Source organism: Hyperolius riggenbachi, chromosome 1, assembly GCF_040937935.1.
Source record: "Hyperolius riggenbachi isolate aHypRig1 chromosome 1, aHypRig1.pri, whole genome shotgun sequence".
Taxonomy (NCBI): domain Eukaryota; kingdom Metazoa; phylum Chordata; class Amphibia; order Anura; family Hyperoliidae; genus Hyperolius; species Hyperolius riggenbachi.
The window spans coordinates 500,662,002-500,681,707 of record NC_090646.1 but is presented as its reverse complement, the minus strand read 5'-3'; the positions used below and the strand labels follow the sequence as shown (position 1 = coordinate 500,681,707).

The window sequence follows — 19,706 nt, the reverse complement described above, 5'->3', positions numbered from 1 at the left end:
AATATACAGTAGCTGTAGAGTATCTTTTAAATACAAATCAAAACTAGCCCTTAGTAAAAGTACTTGTAGAGGGGTACAGAAAGGAACAAACAACATTGGTCGGGCCCTGAGCAATCTAAATGTGGGTACATCTAAGAGTGATGTGCAGGTACAGGAGAGAGGATTTTTCCTCTGTTATTCTTCATACACATTCGGAACCAGGTTTACTAGTGACAGACAACACTTCTCTGTTCAATATGCACAACATTCATAGTGGATTCACAACAACTTTGCTGGGAGTGCATATGTATAGCACTACTGGGTAAACAATTTGTAGTCACCAACCCCAAATTCACCAATATATCAAATTAAATGATTTCATGTTAAATGTGTGTAAATTTGCATAAATCTGCATCAACTCTCACTCCCTAGGTAAATATGGAGCTACTGGAGACAATCTGTCAGAAGCCAGACAGGTAATTTCAATATGTTTGTTTGCAAAGTACCCCCCCCCCCCCAAAAAAAAAAGTTTGTGCATTGCTAATTAATGTAAATTTACCATATACATTCAAAAAAAAGACAACAATTAGGGACCAAACTAAAGGTTTAAGTTTCCTTTAATAACAGCAGAATTATTGTGTAATTCATAACAAAAATGCAGATCTGGTGTTCTGACGCCACTGGCTGCACCCTTATTGCAAGTGGGTTCAACTCAATCTACTGAAGCAGTGACAATCAGGCTACCGACAGAACATTTTATCAAAAAGGAATAGCAACAGCAGCCTCCATATACACCTTACTTCAGGTTTCTTTTTTAAAACAAAACCAATCCATATTGATTTCTGTAAGAATTGGCACAGTAGACATGCCAAAGGGAATCAAGTGTCTGGTCTTGTGGAAGTACTGTCAGTTGGTTTGCACTCAGTCCGAGTCTCCTCCTTCATCACTCTGAACATCTGCTGCTCCGTCCACCTGGGAAACAGCAATATCAAACATTAAAAATGGTAATCACACTAGTAGATTAAATATATATGTCTACTACTACTGGCGACTTCAGGCTGAAGTCGCCAAATAACAGGACCGGGAGAGGAGCCAGGAGGACGCGGGGGGAGCTCGCGGCCTGGTGGGCTGAAGGAAGCCCCAGGTATGTGTAAATTGTGTTTTTAAAACCTGCTCAGTATCCCTTCAAAGACTGGAATATGGTAATCCCTTGAGATAGAACTACTCTGAGAAGGAACTAAAAATTGTTTACAGTAGCTTTACTACATTCACAAATTCCTTCTGCAGCATGTTGTACCATCCAACTGCAAGACCAGCCCAATGAGAGTGATGTCACTTCCTAAACAGATACAACAACACTTCCAGTTAGAAGCAACTTGTCTTCTGCGAATTGTGGAGAGAACAGAAAACTTAAGAAAAAAAACATTCCTACTGCTTGGGAGAGGCGACTAATGAACAAAAAGCCACAACCGTTGCTGCATTCTCTGTGCATTAGAAAATACTTTGGATCAAGGAGTACTTGCTGAACTTGTTAGTCTATTATAGTAAGTGCTGACTTGCTAAGTATACACAGTATAAACACATCTGAATAAATTATTAATTAAAAGCAGAAATGTTTAAAAAGAATGACCCAATATATAAAAGTGTTGAGGATATTGATATGCAGGATGATGTTGCCCACAATAGCGGGTACCTGTATTCTATAACTGGGTGCTTCAAAATGTTCAGAAATAAATTAGATGACCTGATTGATAGGACATTTCTTTCAGTTACTAGAATAGCCAGCATTCTAATAGTTTTAGTCGAAATTTAAAAACAAAGTGCAATGGCAAGTGGTGATTGTCATAAGTAATACTTTTTATTGGCTGTCTCCAACTACAACAATTCTTTCTGCTAAATTCTATGGTCAACATAGAACCACGATCAGTCATGTTTATAGCTGCCATTAAAGATACTTTAATCTTTCATATGACAATTATGTATTGGATATTATGAGTAAGTAGTTGTATAGCATGATAAATCTATAATGCCTTAGGAAGTATCAGTGGGATCGACTGGAGGATACATACAATGAATGAAAAAGGTGGCAAATAGGATAGAACAAACAAGTAAACAAAGGCATTGGAGGCGTATAAGCTCTATAATGACAGCAGGCATCTAAAGCAGCAATAGGTAAACATAAACCAGACCATTTTAAATTAGTAATTTCACCAAAAAAAAAATCTAAACTTAAAGGAAACCAGAGACGTAATACAAAAAAAGTTTTATGCATACCTGGGGCTTCCTCCAGCCCCATGCCCACGGATCGCTCCAACGCCGCCATCCTCACTATTTTCCAGCTCTGGTACCGGGTCCTGTAAGTTCTGTCAGCTACGGCCAGTCTGCACAAGAATAGTGCGCCTTCTAAGTATCGCGGTGGGAACTTACGGGACGCGGTACCGGAGCTGGAGAAGAGTGAGGACGATGGGTGGGAGCGATCAGCGGGCACGGGGCTGGAGGAAGCCCCAGGTATGTATAAAACTTTTTTTTGTATTAAGTCTCTGGTACACTTTAACATCCCTAGGTAGAAGCATTTTTTTTTTTGGTCCTTTGAATGCATTTAACCATACCTTTATCTTTAGTCATGGAAAAAGTTTTCTCTTTAGGTAACAGTGCCACCAACAGAACACTATGGGTAAGCACTATCCAGCAAGTACCAGAATCAGACAGGCCCTTATTGAGTGCAAAATACATTGGGAATTATGAATGAAACACATAAAAAGGCCATCTGTAAAAAGTGCTATAGTGCAGGTTTTACCATTGAGCAAAGGAAGGAAATGTCTAAGGGTAAGATCACATCACAAAACCACTAGCAGTTGCAATTTCATTCTGGCAGTTTGCTAAAAAAAAAAAAAAAAACTAACAAATGCATTTTAAAGTATTTTTAAAAACAAAAACTAACAAATGCATTTTAAAGTATTTTTAAAATCTCCCGAAGGTTAATCTGTACCACTGACTCAAGTCTGACTTCATGTGCGACTCCAACCACTGAAGGACAATTCAAAATTAAAATAAAAAGGTTGCTAAGACATCCAGGCAACTGTCAATCTAAAATGCAGTAAAGATGGCAGCTTCCATATTCCTACAACTGATTTCCTTGAATACAAGACTAATCTTATGCACTGTGGAAAGTACCTAAATGCAGAATTGCACCTCTTAATTTATGTACAGCGCTATGTAATATTTTAGATCTTTATAACACAATAAAACTAATAAAAATTATTAAAAAGTACCTCATGATTGTTCAGGCTCTGTTGCTGTGAGGTTGCCTCATAATCATGAATAGGTAATGTAGCAAGCCAGCTTGCCATTGACTTTTCTTCAGTCTCTGTTTGGATAATAGAGGGATAGATGTGCTCTTTCTTGAAGGCCTCAATATTATCATTTTCTTCTGCCCAGTCTAAAGACTCATGCAAGCCATCGCCACCAAAACGCCGATTGTAGTTTTCAAAGTGAACCCTTTCCAGGACCAGCCCAAGACCAGGAGCTTTGGGAATGTCAACCTTCTCTTCCCCCCAGCTGCGCTGCATAATGGTAGGAGGAGCATATCCCTTCACCACAGCAATAACCAAGCCAATCATCTTCCGTATCTGATGCATCATGAAACTCTGGCCTTTCACTTTTATTACAGCCAGCTCCAGGCCTCCTTGCTCAAATGAAGGCTCACAGTACATCTCCATGACATATCTCTTTGCACTGGGGTCCGAAGGACCTTTCTGGGAAGTGAAATTATGAAAATTGTGTGTTCCCTTATAAAGGGCAAGTAGTTCATTTACCCTATCTAATGTTTCCTGACTAAGTCGGAAACTTTCATCCTGTTTTTCATGGTCCTTATGTGCGAATGCAAAAGTAGGTAGCGTATATGAGTAAGTCCTTGCATCACAAGAGTTCTTGGAGTTGAAGCGCCCAGTCACCCTCTTCAGACCTTGAAAAAAAAAAAAATTAATTAGCGGAAAAAGAAAACTGCCCCAGCAAGACTAAAAAGCTTCATCTTTAAAACAATGTAACCTCTTGAGGACCACAGGCTTACACCTACCTAGTGACCAGGCCATTTTTTCCAATTCATCTCTCTGCAGTTTGACAGTTTATTGCTCAGCCATACAATCTTTCCGTCGGTGGGATCTGATTGCTGCTGCTATGTGATTTTTTTTAATCAATTTTTTTATTGTTTTTTAAATTAAAAAGGCTATTTTTGTTTTTTTACTTCTTCCTTCTCCCCTCAAAGAGCTTGATCGCAGCGCTGTACAAACAAAAATACCTGTGTTTTTTTCTAACAGTCTGCCAGCTCTGATTGCGGCTGGCAGGCTGTTCACGGATCCCTGCAGTGAGTGCATGCATTCCCTGCTGATCCCTGCCTCCAGGACCTGACGACAATCGGCAACCCCCCATCAGCGTTAGGCGGTCACAGAGTAGTTAATAAGGATCTTAAGCGACATGTAACATGATGAGAAACATTCACTGATACTAGCTCTACTAAGGGCCCGTTTCCACTATCGCGAATCCGCATGCGGATTCGCACAGTCAGTACAAGTGGATGGGACTGTTTCCACTTGTGCGTTTCCCCGCACGTTTTTCTGTGCAGAAAAAATCTGCAGGGTAGGGCCCTCAGAATTCGCCTGCGTGTGGAATGCAGGCAAATCGCACGCAATGTATTTAATAGGGAAATCGCATGCGTTTTCCCCATGCGTTTTTTGCCGCGATTTCGCATGCGATAGGTGTTAATTTACACAGGCAGTGACATGGTTAAATTCGCATACAACCTTACCTATGCGAAATCGCTGCAAAAAAACGCATGCGGAATAGCACCCGCATGCGATTTGCCTGCGGTGATTCGCCGGCGATTCCGCAATGCTATAGTGGAAACGGGCCCTAAAAGACATTATGTAAATTATCTTTCTGTTTTCCATGAACAGTTAAACTTGAATTGTTATCTATGCAAAAGAGCTGCTTTAAAAGGAACCTAAACTGAGAAGGATATGGATTTTTCCATTTAAAATAATGCCAGTTGCCTGACTCTCATGCTGATCCTGTGTCTCTAATACTTTTAGCCACAACCCCTCAACAAGCATGCAGATCAGGTGCTCTGACTGAAGTCAGACTGGATTAGCTGCATGCTTGTCTCAGTTGTGTGATGCAGATACTACAGCCAAAGAGATCAGCAGGACTGCCAAGCAACTGGAATTGTTTAAAGGGACGCTATGGCGAAAAATTTTAAATATGTGCAAACATATACAAATAAGAAGTACATTTTTTTCCAGAGTAAAATGAGCCATAAATTACTTTTCTCCTAGGTTGCTGTCACTTACAGTAGGTAGTAGTAATCTAACAGAAGTGACAGGTTTTGGACTAGTCCCATCTCTTCATTGGGGATTCTCAGCAAGGCATTTATTCTTTATAAAGATATTCCCTAAAAAGGAATTTTAACAATGATGCTGCCCAGCTTCCCTGCTCACTACACAGTTTTTGGCAGTTGGACAGAGCAGCTGCCATTCATCAATTGCTTTTGAAAATACATAAATGCCTGAGAATCCCCTATGAAGAGATGGACTAGTCCAAAACCTGTCGCTTCTGTCAGATTTCTATTACCTACTGTAAGTGACAGCAACCTAGGAGAAAAGTAATTTACTGTATGCCTCATTTTACTCTGGAATTTTTTTTTTACTTATTTGTATATGTTTGCACATATTTTAAATTTTACAATTTTTCACCATAGTGCCCCTTTAATAGAAAACATCCATACCCCTCTCAGTTAAGGTTCCCTTTAAGCTTGTCGACCAACTTGGTGAAAGTCAGTACCTGTTTTCTGAAGAGCGTAGTAAACAGCCAAGAAACAGTAGGAAAGTTCAAAGGGTGATTACCTTCTGCTTTGTTTTATAGTTTAAAAGAGTGTGGATTCTAAACTGTGGCAGTCTGATGCAATGTTATAAAAAAAAATTATGAGGACTCTTCTTTGCCACAAATGACCTATTTATTATATAATTGTATATGCATATACAATTCAAAGGTCCATACGCAATTAAATTTTTCCAGGGCTGTGGAGTCGGTACAAAAATCTTCTGACTCCTCAGTTTCTGAAACCACGACTCCGACTCCAACTCAGACCCCGGGTACTCAAAATTGCTCAGACTCCGACTCCTTAGTCTAATACTTAACAGGGCTGTGGATTTTGTACAAAAATCATGCGACTCCGACTCCCGACTCAGACTCCTCAGTTTCCGAAACCACAACTCCGACTCCGGGTGCCCAAAATTGCCCCGACTCAGACTCCTCGACTCCGACTCCACAGCCCTGAATTTTTCTCCTGCGTTTTCTCCTAGGAGATAATTTTTCACCTTGTATTTTAAATTATTATTTTTCAGCACTTTAAAATTAAAAAAGTACCAAAACAAGGTGAAAAGGTTAAAAAAAAAAAAAGTAATCAGTAAAATCAAAATTATTTGCTGGTGTTTTAAAATGCATTTTAATTACAAGTTATGAAGATATCACCTAGTAGAAAACTTGGGTGAAAAATGTAATTGCGTATGGGCCATTATGTTTTAAGTTTATTTTCACTTCAGATTTGCTTTATGGTCACGCACTGCTGCAGGGCAAAGTATTATTGAATTTTTGGGTTTTACTGCTATCTGCCCCTAACTTCCAGCCTTGGACCCTAAATGGCGTTAGCATGAACCCTTGGAAGTCCTAGAGACACAAGGACAAAACATATAGGGCTTGTTCACACTACAAGAGCTTTTCTAAGCGCTTTGTGATTTTAAAGGCTATTGCTCAGTGTTCTTCCCAGAATTTTTTTCCTGCCGGGTGGCATGAAAAAGTAGCCGGGTGGGGCGAGATGAAAATGCAGGGCAACTGTGCTTACAGCATAGGAGGAGGTGAGGGGGTGAGCCGATGACAGCCGGGTGGTCACCAAATCTAGCCGGGTGGAGCACCCGGCTAAAAGAGCCTGGGGAGAACACTGTTGCTAATGTTATTCTATGTGTGTGTTCTCACTGGAGCGATGTGATTTTGTAAAAATCCCCCATAGCATTGCATTAGCAAGAGCTTTTCAAAATCACTAGTGCTTAAAAAGCTCCTTGTAGTGCGAAAAAGCCATTGATGGGATTTCTCAACTCTTTCACATGACGGGTAGGACACACACACACTGTTTTATGTGATGCCATCTGTGTATCTCAGCTCTTCCTGTTCAGTAAGCCAGCACCTATACAGTGAGGAGACCTTGGGCAAGACTCCTGAACACTGCTACTGCTTATAGAGCGCATCCTACCGGCTGCAGCTCTGGTGCTTTGAGTTCACCAGGAGAAAAGCGCAATGTAAATGTTGTGTGTGCCTGTGTATACAAGGCTTTAGTGTCATTAAGCATCAGGCTCCTAGCTATGAAGACCTACTGTATAAACTGCCAACAGTACTGTAAACAACCCTTCTCTTTCTTCCAGTGCAGTTGCTTAGGAACTGCACGGTTTCCAAGACTGCAGCAGCATCAAAGCTTTATCTTTTTCTTAAAAAAAACACGTTCAGATACAATTTACAATCATTCTTTTTAAATCAAATGGAACACAGGTTTAGGCAAACTGATGGATGTCCTAGTGTCACGTTTCCTTTTTAGAACTTACCTACTTTCCCAGGCTCTTTTTCAAAACTCTATTCAAAAGCTTTTCTATCTATAGCAAACACATTCGCAAAGGAAGTTAGCAAACCCAGCCAGCCAATAAAACATGTACAATGTTTTTTGTGCAATGTCCAAAATTGTGCATTGCAATCTAGAATGATTTTTCACACAAAATAAGAGCCCAAACTACACTTTTAAAGCAAACCCGATGTGAACTTCAGGTAAAAAAAAAAAAATATCAAATACCTCCAGAGTTTTCCCACACGGTCCACCAGAACTCCTTCGCTGCCAGGGACAGAAACAGGACAGGCTCCTGCTTACTGCACCACCGCACCCACATTTGTACAGGTGCAGTACGGCTGTGCTTGTGCCTGAAAAGAGGCGTGGCCCCGATGTTCAACTTTCTCCTGGGGCTCTGCCTTAGGCGGACACACACACACACACACACACACACACACACACACACACACACACACACACACACACACACACACACACACACACACACGAGAACGGTGTGGGAAGCCTCTATTGGATCCAGAAGCTTCCCTCTTCTTCAGTATCTCTTTTTGTACACGAGATTCACCTCAGGTACACTTTAAAAACTTTGGAAATACATTTTACCAGGTTTCCATATAAAGAACATGGTTCAGCCCTAAGTTTTGAATAGCCGATGTAACTTACCCAACACTCTGATGTGGGAAGGAAGATGGCTATTTATTTTCTCCACTGTGTCATCAATCAGCCATATTTTCAGTGATACAACTTGTCCTGCAGCTGAAACTCCCTAAGCATAGGAAATGTGACATCCATTATTTACAACACATACAAACTTAATGTGCAAGTTCCAGGTATGAAGAACTTCACAAAAATAGCTATCCAAACCACAGGTATATCCAGGAACAGGGGACTGGATAGAAATAGAAGAAAAAAAACAAAAACAAAACAAATAAAAAAAAAAAAAAAAAAAAAAAAAAGTTAACTGCTCTTAAAAATTGTAGGTTTGATTTGGATCTTAAAGGGAACCTTAACTGAGAGGGATATGGAGGTTTCCTTTCAAACAATTCCAGTTGCTTGTCAGTCCTGCTCTTTGGCTGCAGTAGTGGCTGAATCACACACCTGAAACATGCATGCAGCTAATCCAGTCTGAGTTCAGGCAGAGCACCTGATCTGCATGCTTGTTGAGGGGGTGTGGCTGAAAGCATTAGTGACACAGGATCAGCAGGAGAGTCAGGCAACTGGTATTATTTTCAAAATAAAAATCCATATCCTTCTCAGTTTAGGTTCCCTTTAAAGAGAAACCTGAAGTGTGAAGGATACAAAAGCTTACAAACTCCCTGGCTGCCCTGCTGATCATATACTCGTAGATGATCGTCGTATACTTTTAGCCGTAGAACCTGAACAAGCATGCAGATTAGATGATGCTGCTGCTGCTGAAGTCTGACTGCATTTGCTGCATGCTTGTTTCAGGTGTGTGATTTAGCCACTGCTGATGCATGAATGATCACCAGAACGTCAGGCACCTGATATTGGTTAAAAGGAAATAAGTATGGCAGTCTCAATAGTCCTCAGATGTCTTTTAAAACGGGCACATGCAAAACATTTTTAAACTACTTTCGCCTCCTGGACGTACTAGCTACATCCAGGAGGCCATGTGCGCGCGCTCCCGCGCGTGCACTTGCGCTCCCGCGCGTGCACTTGCGCTCCCGCGCGTGCACTTGCGCTCCCGACCCGCGGTTCTTTAGCCAGGCAATCAGTGATTCGGGCTATGATCACTGATTCCTCTACCCTGCAGAAAAAGCGACAGCTTCTCTGGGAAACTTTGCTTTTTCTGGCTTTAGCGTCCCCATGCGTCCCTCTAAGCGTACGTGTTACGCTTAGAGTGACGTCATGTAAACAAACTCATGGCTGCCATCTTGTGGCCAAAAACTACAACCAAATGTTAAAAAAAAAAAAAATCAACACCTATTTACTGAAAAAAAAATTACTGTTCACATCCCACCCTCCCCAAAATACCTATATCTATATCTATATCTATATATATATATATATATCACATTACAATAAAAAAAAAAACACATGTAAATATTTACCTACGGGTCTAAACTTTTTACATATCAATGTAAAGATTAAATATTTCTATTTTTTTTATTTTCAACTTGTAAATAGTGATGGATGCAAAAAGGAAAAAAATGCACCTTTATTTCCAAATAAAATATTGTCGCCATACATCATGATAGGGACATAATTTAAACGGTGTATTAACCGGGACAAATTGGCAAATACAATACGTGAGTTTTAATTATGGAGGCATGTATTACTTTAAAACTATAATGGCTGAAATCTGAGAAATAATTAATTTTTTCCGTTTTTTTCTTATTCTTCCTGTTAAAATGCATTTGCAGTAAAGTGGCTCTTAGCAAAATGTACCACCCAAAGAAAGCCTAATTGGTGGTGGAAAAAACAAGATATAGATCAGTTCATTGTGATAAGTAGTGATAAAGTTATAGGCTAATGAATGGGAGATGAACATTGCTCGGATGCATAAAGTGAAAACGACTGAAGGCTGAAGTAGTTAAACACGTCAGAGTGCAAGAATCTTATACTGGGAACGTATAAATCAGGGATGATGAATAACATTTTGCAAGGTTGTATCCCCAATCTTCCCAATTCTGATAGTGAGAATGGATTGTTGCTCTGCTGAGGCAGTCAGTCAAGAAGCGATGTACAGCAGCGTAGATTACATATTCACAAAAGTAAAGGTTGCCAGGACCTGACTGAATTCAGCCCAACTATTTTCAGAAACACACACAAACACACACACACGTTATGGTTAATTGCGAAACCGTCCTGTAGAACCCGCATTACCCGACTTCTGGCGAGTGGCCCCTCCTCTCCTCCCTACCAGGAGAAACACGCCAGGATATTTACTGCAGTAAATAGCTGGGCGTTTTTCTCCCGGAAGAGAGGTGAAGCGGGGCCAGGTGCTGCAAGTCGGGTGATGCGGGTTCTACAGGACGACTTTGCAGGACAAGGCAACACAGGTAACAATAAAACTTTATTTTACAGGACAGCTGCTACATTTTTACATTTAAGCTGGAGATCTGTTTACTTAATTTTCCTTGTAAGGAAATTACAGTAGACCGCTTATTTTTTGTACAGCAGAAGGAAATGGCAGCACTTCCAAACAGACGCTGCACCTGAATTGACTACCTGCACAAGTATGCAGACCGCTTATTAGATTTACCTTTCTGGAATGTTCACAAATGAGTGGCTTACATACTGTATATTTAATTGTAAAATAAAGTTTTTAACATTCATAATTATGCTGACATCTTCCCCTGCTCTTTAGGGCCCATTCGCAAAATAATCGCCAAAAAAAGTAATGCAAAATTGCAAAAGCTAGGCGACCGCGATATGCATTTACAAATTGGGGTTGTCGCCAAACATTTATTGCTACTTTTTGGACAACTTTGTTGATGTTTTCATTGATATCTTCTTTGCTCAGTTCATATTGCAGCTTACCTCATCTATTTCCTTTACCAATTGTAATACCCTTAATCTCCCAGTACACGGCCAATCATTTAGGCTGGGAGCGCACTTTGCAGAAGTGCATATGTTTTTCAGTATTCCAATCCTGCAAACTGTGCTCCCTGCCTTACAGAAACCAGAGTAGGAAGGAGAAGTAAACACAGCTTTGACACTTAGCACCCACCTTGTCTGTTCGTGCACAGCGCTGAAAGGACATCTTTTTCATACTATCTGCATGGTTCTCGGGGATACAGCCAGAGATGACCAATGCTTGTACCAATTCATCCTCAATAGTTCTATATTGTGAGGAACCAGCATTTCTCTGCAAAGGGAGCAACACAAAATTATGAAATACACCTAATCTAAGGCAGGTGTTAAAAGTCAGACCATTGTAGACCCGACCCAGCCCTTTGAATACTTGCTAAAAAAAAAACTTACTAAAATCAAAAACACACAACTAATTTACACTCTGAATGAACTGGACTTATTTCAAGCTTTTATTCTTCCTAACTTCAAGAAATCCAACTCTGGACCTTCTATTTCATAGAGTACTTTGAATATCCAATTTTAAAGTAAGCTCTGTATACTAGTGACTAGTCAGACCATCACACCATTCTCTTCTCCCTCACAATACTAGCTGCAAGATGCCAAATAAAAGCTGATAAAATGTTGCTCCTTGAAATCACTATCAACCCAACACATCCAGAACCTCACCCTCGATGGACAGACAGACTCTGGCATAGACCTTAAATCTATGTTTATAAGATGCAACTGTTATGCATTGCCTGCTTTTGACATCATTGTTCCCTTGCACACCAAATATCTTACATGGTAAGATACATATTGAGCATTTGATTAGCACAGTACCAAAAGAGGACTTTACCTTGCCTGGGGCTTCTTCAAGCCCCCCTGTAGTCTTTAAGGTCCACAGATGTCCTTTGAGTCCCCTCTGTTGTGCTGCCATCAGCCAAATTAAGTTTGCAACCCAGCTACAGGAGCGCAATTGAGGATGCACATGGTCAGGGCCGGGACAGCGCATGTGCAGTAGCCCAAGATTCAATGATGCTTACAGCAGCACAACAGAGGGGACCAGGAGGACACAGAGGGAGCTGAAAGACAATGAAAGCCCCAGGTAAGTAACTCATCATTTTCCTCCTGTCTCATCACATAAAACAGTGTTCTTTGTTTATACATTATATTCATAAAATATGACCAGGAGCCTGTAACAACATGAGATTACTGTTGACCGCACTCTCTTAATTCTGTCGTGGAAGTTTCAGAGCCATTAATCTTCTAATTGCTTTTATAGATAGAAAGAAGCAGAGAACATAATCCTTCACCTGAAAAACAACCAATCAGAAACCTCCTTTCTGTCACAGGCGATTGCAAATGCAGTGAACAAACCAGCCCAACTTTTCCACACAGCTGATTATTTTTTTCTTACTGAAAACCCAATCAATCTTCTAAAGGTTCTATGTGAGAAATATATCCACTTCTTCACAAAATCCCATATATACTACTATGTACCGTATTTTTCGGACCATAAGACGCTCCGGACCATAAGACGCACCCAGGTTTAGAGGACAAAAACTGGGTAAAAAAAAATAAAATACTAAACATAGGGCATCCAATGTTGCAGGGGCGTCTTGTGAATCTTCTCCCACCCAAGCTAGCTCTGTCTAAATTAAAGTAACCACCACCTACACTGATCCCACTGCCCCCTAAGCAGCAATAACCCCACCTACACTGATCCCACTGCCCCCCAAGCAGCAATACCCCTCACTTACACTAATCCCACTTCCCCCTAAATTGCAATACCCCCCACTTACACTAATTCCACTGCCCCCCAAGCTGCAATAACCCCACCTACACTAATCCCACTGCCCCCCAAGCAACAATAACCCCACCTACACTAATCCCACTGCCCCCCCAAGCAACAATAACCCCACCTACACTAATCCCACTGCCCCCCAAGCAACAATAACCCCACCTACACTAATCCCACTGCCCCCCAAGCAGCAATACCCCTCACTTGCACTAATGCCACTGCCCCCCAAGCAGCAATACCCCTCACTTGCACTAATCCCACTGCCCCCCAAGCTACAATAACCCCACCTACACTAATCCCACTGCCCCCCAATCAGTGGGAAGTGCCCCCCTCCCAGGGCTCTTTCTATTGTACAAATTAGATCTCACCTGAATAATGGCTGTTCCGAAGTGAGGCATGCCTGCAGAGTGTGGCATGTGTCTCTACCTGAGGCCCCAGCACGTCTGGCTCCTGGCACTCTGTGAACACAGGATTACAATAAGCAGCGCTGACACTAGGACACCGCTCCGGGAGGAAACTTCACTCACGCTCCCGATCCTCCAGAGAGACATCGCTAATCTCCAGTGTGGGTCTTGATGTGATTAAAGCACTTCCGCATATGTTATCAGTTAAGCGGGCAGATCAAACCCCGGAGAAGGCGGCACCTCGGACCGTCTGAAGACTGCACGTGCTGGAAGCACTTCCGCATATGTAATTAGCTACGGTAAGCGGGCTGGTCAAACTCACGTACAGCGGGAGAGAGCGAGAACACGGACCTATTACAGACAGACTCCGTGTTCTCGCTCTCTCCCGCTGTACGTGAGTTTGACCAGCCCGCTTACCGTAGCTAATTACATATTCGGAAGTGCTTCCAGCACGTGCAGTCTTCAGACGGTCCGAGGTGCCGCCTTCTCCGGGGTTTGATCTGCCCGCTTAAAGGGGAACTGAAGAGAGAGGTATATGGAGGCTGTCATGTTTATTTCCTTTTAGACAATACCAGTTGCCTGGCAGCCCTGCTGATCCTCTGCCTCTAATACTATTAGCCATAGCCCCTGAACAAGCATGCAGCAGATCAGGTGTTTCAGTGGTTCAGACTTATAAGTCTGATCTGACAAGACTAGCTGCATGCTTGTTTCTGGTTTTAATCAGATACTACTGCAGAGAAATAGACCAGCAGGGCTGCCAGGCAACTGGTATTGATTAAAAGGAAATACACATGACAGCCTCCATATACCTCTCTCTTCAGGTCCCCTTTAACTGATAACATATGCGGAAGTGCTTTAATCACATCAAGACCCACACTGGAGATGAGCGATGTCTCTCTGGAGGATCGGGAGCGTGAGTGAAGTGTCCTCCCGGAGTGATGACCTAGTGTCAGCGCTGCTTATCGTAATCCTGTGTCCACAGAGTGCCGGGAGCCAGACGTGCTGGGCTGCAGTAAGTGTCCTCCCTTCTCGCTGCATGAGAGGGGAAGGATTCAATGATTGCGGTTGCCGACGGGGACTAGTAAGGGGACACTGGCGCAGGTCCAAATGTAGTATTCGGACCATAAGACGCAGTGACTTTTTCACCCCACTTTGGGGGCAGAAAATGTGCGTCTTATGGTCCGAAAAATACGGTATATGTCTATGATCCAACCCAAATAATGGATAGAAAAAAATTAACCTAACACCATGGACCATGGGTTAGACTTCAAAGCATTTGGTGAAGGCGATATCTCAGACAACCTTCTAAACTTCAATCAGACCACCTTTTTAATGGAAGCAAACAGGCCTCTATTCCAAAAGAGCCCTTACTGGAACCAACAGTACTACAGACCAGTTTTCCTTGTTTAGGGAAAGTTAATTAAAAGGCCATCGTTAACTTGAAGGTAATCTCTCAAGAAAATCTGATCGCTGTGAAAACAGCTCAGGATATTTGGGCGCAGCCGGCGCCACCATAGACCGTAATAGGAAATACGGCTATAGCAGTACTCAGACGGAGCACAAAGCACTACAAGAACACTAACTCGGCTGCCAGCAATAGCTGGAAGCCAATTTACGTTTTTCCCCCTCTATCCATTGTGGCCTGGAGGGAGAATAGTAATTAACGCTCCTGTGACTTATGCAGGGTAAGCTGTTTATCAGCTTTCCTCTGCGCCAAAATCTCCAGGAGGCTATTTTATAGGTACGCCTCCAATTTGGCTTCAAAAAACATCCCTAATACTAAACAACCCCATTTCAGGTGTGCAATGATCCGCTCATAATAAGAGAGAGTTGAACGTTGCACCCTAATTCTGCTATTTCAGTGGATTTTGATACAGTAAACAATAAAATCTTGAGCATGGTCATATTGAGAACATAGTACCCCAGTGGCTTATTTCCTTCTTGGCTGGCAGAACAACTGGCATCCTTGAGATATATCTTGCCCAACCCTGTACCATTAAAATATGAAATACCCCGGGGCTCAATCCTGTTCTCATTGCTATTCATAATATACCGATACATGCTACATCTTAAAAAAAAAAAAAAAAAGATGAAGAATCCTCTTCAAGACTGACCTTTTTACATTCAAATCCTTACACAAATTTAATAAATGGGATCTATTAATATGGCCATCCCCAGAGTACACTTCAAATCATTGGTCATCAGGGAAAGTAACAAAGACAAGTTATAAATATAATCGGCAGTATATATAGGATTATCTCCTCATAGCACTTCAGATTCACTTTAAACAACAATATATTTATTATTATTTAACACCAGCATCTTCCACAGTGCTGTACAGAGTATTTTGTCTTGTTACTTAACTGTCCCCTCTAATCTAATCCCTACCATAGTCATATGTCTATGTATGTATTGTGTAGTGTATGTATCGTAGTGGACAATTTAGGGGGAAGCCAACTAACTTATCTGTGTTTTTGGGACGTGGGAGGTAACCAGAGTGCCCAGGGGAAACCCACGCAGACAAAGGGAGAACATACAATCTCCATGCAGACAGTGCAATAGCTTTGATTCGAACTGGGAACCCAGCGCTGCAAGGCGAGAGTGCTAACCACTATGCTGCCCCAATATTAAAATTAAATACTTAATTTGTGAAAATAGTGGAAAAAAATCGCTTTAAATTAGAACTATAACTACACGCCTAAAATGATTTTTGTTATAACCTTTTATTACCTGCATGCCATGGTAACCTTTTCCAGAATATGCAATAAGCAGGACCACTTTCCTCTTGGGAAACTTCTTAGTCTGCTCCAGATCTGGTTTAAACCTCTTTGCATTATGTCCATTTTCCTCTACAGTTTCACAGTTATCTTGAAGACTAGAAGCCTTTCTGGTTTCTGCAGCATTGCCAGACTGTAACCTACTCTCCTCTAGAGGAGAAGCCATGAGAAGATCTTACACAGGTAGCTGCAACAAAAGAAGACAATGGTTAATTATTTGAAGTAGTGGTTACAACTTACAAGTAAATTTAGATGGTAGATGAATACAGAAAGATAAATGAGTTTTATGCTACATACACACTTGAGATAAAATTCTTTGGAAAAGGCAAGATCACAGACCAATTTTACCCCCTTCCATGTAGTATGAGAGCATACTGTACACAGTCTATTCTATTGAGCTGAACTCCTAATCAGATAAAAATCTTTGCAAGATGCTGCACACAAAGATGCTGTACACATTCAAAAGATCAGTATCTGCAAAAGATCTGTTCCTGCAAAATGCATTCATAGTCTATATCTGCAGACCCTCATACACACCTTGTTTAACAGACATTCATCTGCATATCTGACAATCATCTGCAGATCTGAAGATCCATCCTGGTGGATCTGATCTGCAGATGAATGTATGTTAAACAAGGTGTGTATGAGGATCTGCAGATATCATAGACTATGAATACATTTTGCAGGATCTTTTGCAGATACTAATCTTTTGCATGTGTACAGCATCTTTGTGTGCAGCGTCCTGCAAAGATTTTTATCTGATGGGGAGTTCAGCTCAATAGATTAGATTGTGTAGAGTATGGCTCTCATACTACATGGAAGGGGGTAAAATTGGTCTGTGATCTTGCCTTTACCAAAGACTTTTATCTCAAGTGTGTATGTAGCATTAGAAACATACCAGGAAACGCCCAATTCTCAAAAGAATTGTGCATGCGCACACCACTACCGCCACACTAATTCTAAGGCCCCTTTCAGATAAATGGCTGAAATGTGCATTCGCCGAGCAGTTCAGCCTCCCATCTGCCGCCCACCAGTGCTATTTAAATGCATTCGAATTGCCACGGTTGTAACACAGTGGTGTTACAGGGCGGCAGAAAACCGTGACATGTTGAGTCTGAGCGCTGCTGGGGGGCGCCTAACAAGCGCCCAGCGCAGTAGAGCAGCTGACAGGCGGCGACTTCACCACCTGTCAGTTGCCCGTGTGAAAAGGCCCAAAGTGGTCCATAATGCTGCATATCATTTCAGTTGTCCTTTAATCATTGGTCCACACCTATCGCTTGCCCTAAAGCTAGGCATTAGATGGCCGATAACCGCCTCATACAGAAAATCAATCAGGTGAGTGATCAATTTCCCAACCACATTACACGCTCAATTACATTTCTGCTCAATGCAGTGCAATGTTATGCAACCATTGCTTGTATAGATATTTTTTCAACATGTCCAATCAAACCCAGGGCTGTAGAGTTGGTATACAAATCATTCAACTCCTCAGTTTATGAAACCATGACTCCGTCTCCGTCTGATTCCTAAACTCTGACTCCACAGCCCAGTCCACATCAACCTTTCCATAGGCAAACTGCTCAAACTTGGCTGAAAGTTGAGAGATTGTACACGTTCTGCAGAGCTGTGGAGTCGGAGTCGAACCAATTTTGAGTACCTGGAGTCGGAGGTTTCATAAACTGAGGAGTTGAAATTTATGTCGGATAATTTTTGTACCTATTCCACAGCCCTGACGTTCTGGCCAACAGTTGTCCGTCAGAATAAATAAGGGCTCTTTTCTACTAGCAGCGTTTTGCAATCCAATTCTGATCACTTGCAGATCACACAGCACTAGGTACTTCAGAGCTGATGGAATCCACACGGGCATGTTTTCATTAGTGCACTGCGTTTGCAAAACAAATTTTTCCCACGATCGTCAGTCCTGCTACATTTTTCTTGCGATTGATTTTTTTTTTCCTATCCAGCCAAATTCTTCCCCAAGTAACAAGTTGCAATCACACTGTACACCTGTCGGATCAGGGCAGACTCATATGGAGAAACAAAAGAAACAGCAATCTGACAGGGGAATGTCATGATTGTGAAGGGAAGATTAAAACAACAACGGGGAAAAAAACAGCAAAAATTGAATTTCATATAATCATAAAAAAATGTGTAGTGATGAAACTGCTATGTGATTTTCCTGCGCTACAATATTTTAACAGGAAATGAACCATAAGAAAAATGCAGCAGATCCAACAATTGCCTTTGAAAAAAAAATTGTTTCGCAAACGCAGCACAGTAATGGAAAAATTCCTATGTGGTTCCCACAAGTTTAAAATACCTAGCAATTTGCAATGTTTCTTAGTGGAAAAGAGCCTTCAAAGTGATCAAATCAGCCACACACAAAAAAAAAAAAAACAATCACACATGTATGGCTAGAATTAGACCAAGGTAGGGTTATTATAGACTGCGAGCTCCAGTGTGAATTGTCTGATGCAGATTGAAGTGTGAGATGGAGACAAGGCTGCACTTTACTGTACATAGCATCTCGCAGCTATTTTTACAGCAATGCTAGTTTTTAGCACGCGTGAATGCATTACGTGTATGTAACTTGTCTCCCGATGAGGGTTTTTTACTATTCCTTTTCAGGTTAATAATTTCCTGAATATGAAGACTGCTGTCAGTCCAGTTGTACCACCGGTATACATGCCTCCTTCCATCATCACCCAGGCAGTGTAATAACTGGAGGCAGCACACATCTTATGCGGCGAGCCCGGCGCCCCCTTATCCCACAAGTTAAGCGATACCTTAAAACTAAACAGAGTCAAACACAACATGCAGAAAAATACCTGCACTAACTGCACGTGTATTACTAGCACACTGCAGCCGCCTGAAGGACCTTGATGACGTAAGGAACATGTGACCAGACCCCTGCCTTTCCTATAGTTCATTCTAAGCTGAAGGAAGGAACTGTAGTAAACTAGTGTACAGAGGAGTGGACAAGTCCCCGCCTACTACTCAGTAGAAGCGTCACACGGAGCATGGACGGAACAGCGCGCATGTCAGATAGAATACTTTGGGCCCGGAGCTCCACCTTGCGGCCGTCAGAGAAATTACCTGTGGAAATTACCCGAATTTTTTTTTGGTAGGCATGTTGACAGATTTTGGGAATGCAGAGATTGCTACATGTATTATAGCTGAACTTAGTTGTGTAAGGGCTCGTTTCCACTAGCGCGGTTTCCGCACAGAGTCCACAGAGTTTCCCGCAAACAAATAGCACGGGGAAACTCTGCCATAGGGTACAATGGCGCCACCGGCCAAATCGGTTGCGCTAGTGATTTGGCCGACATTTCTATCCGAAATGTTGCAGGAGGCTGCGAATCCCATAGCCATGAATGGCATGGCTGATGGGATTCGTTTGTGTATCCGCACACGAGGAAGTAACGCTGCGAATCTCGCAGACGCATGCAGGACTGGATTTAGCATAAGGCACTGTAGACACGTCCCTACAGGCGCCTGATGGAAAGGTTGATCACTCTCCTGCCCAAGCTCCTCCCTCAATCACT

At 41.9% G+C, this 19,706-nt stretch overlaps 1 protein-coding gene across 1 annotated transcript; it reads right to left on the bottom strand.

Annotated features, from left to right (window-relative positions):
• Positions 1 to 578: 578 nt before the first annotated feature.
• On the bottom strand, positions 579 to 19,060 carry PUS1 (pseudouridine synthase 1). The gene is made up of 6 exons (XM_068271596.1): positions 18,990 to 19,060; positions 16,115 to 16,348; positions 11,337 to 11,474; positions 8,306 to 8,408; positions 3,252 to 3,943; positions 579 to 951 (listed from the first exon to the last, which is right to left on the bottom strand). Exons 2-6 carry the CDS (start codon positions 16,325 to 16,327, stop codon positions 901 to 903), a joined length of 1,197 nt encoding a protein of 398 aa, XP_068127697.1. The 5' UTR covers positions 16,328 to 16,348; positions 18,990 to 19,060; the 3' UTR covers positions 579 to 900.
• Positions 19,061 to 19,706: the final 646 nt, after the last annotated feature.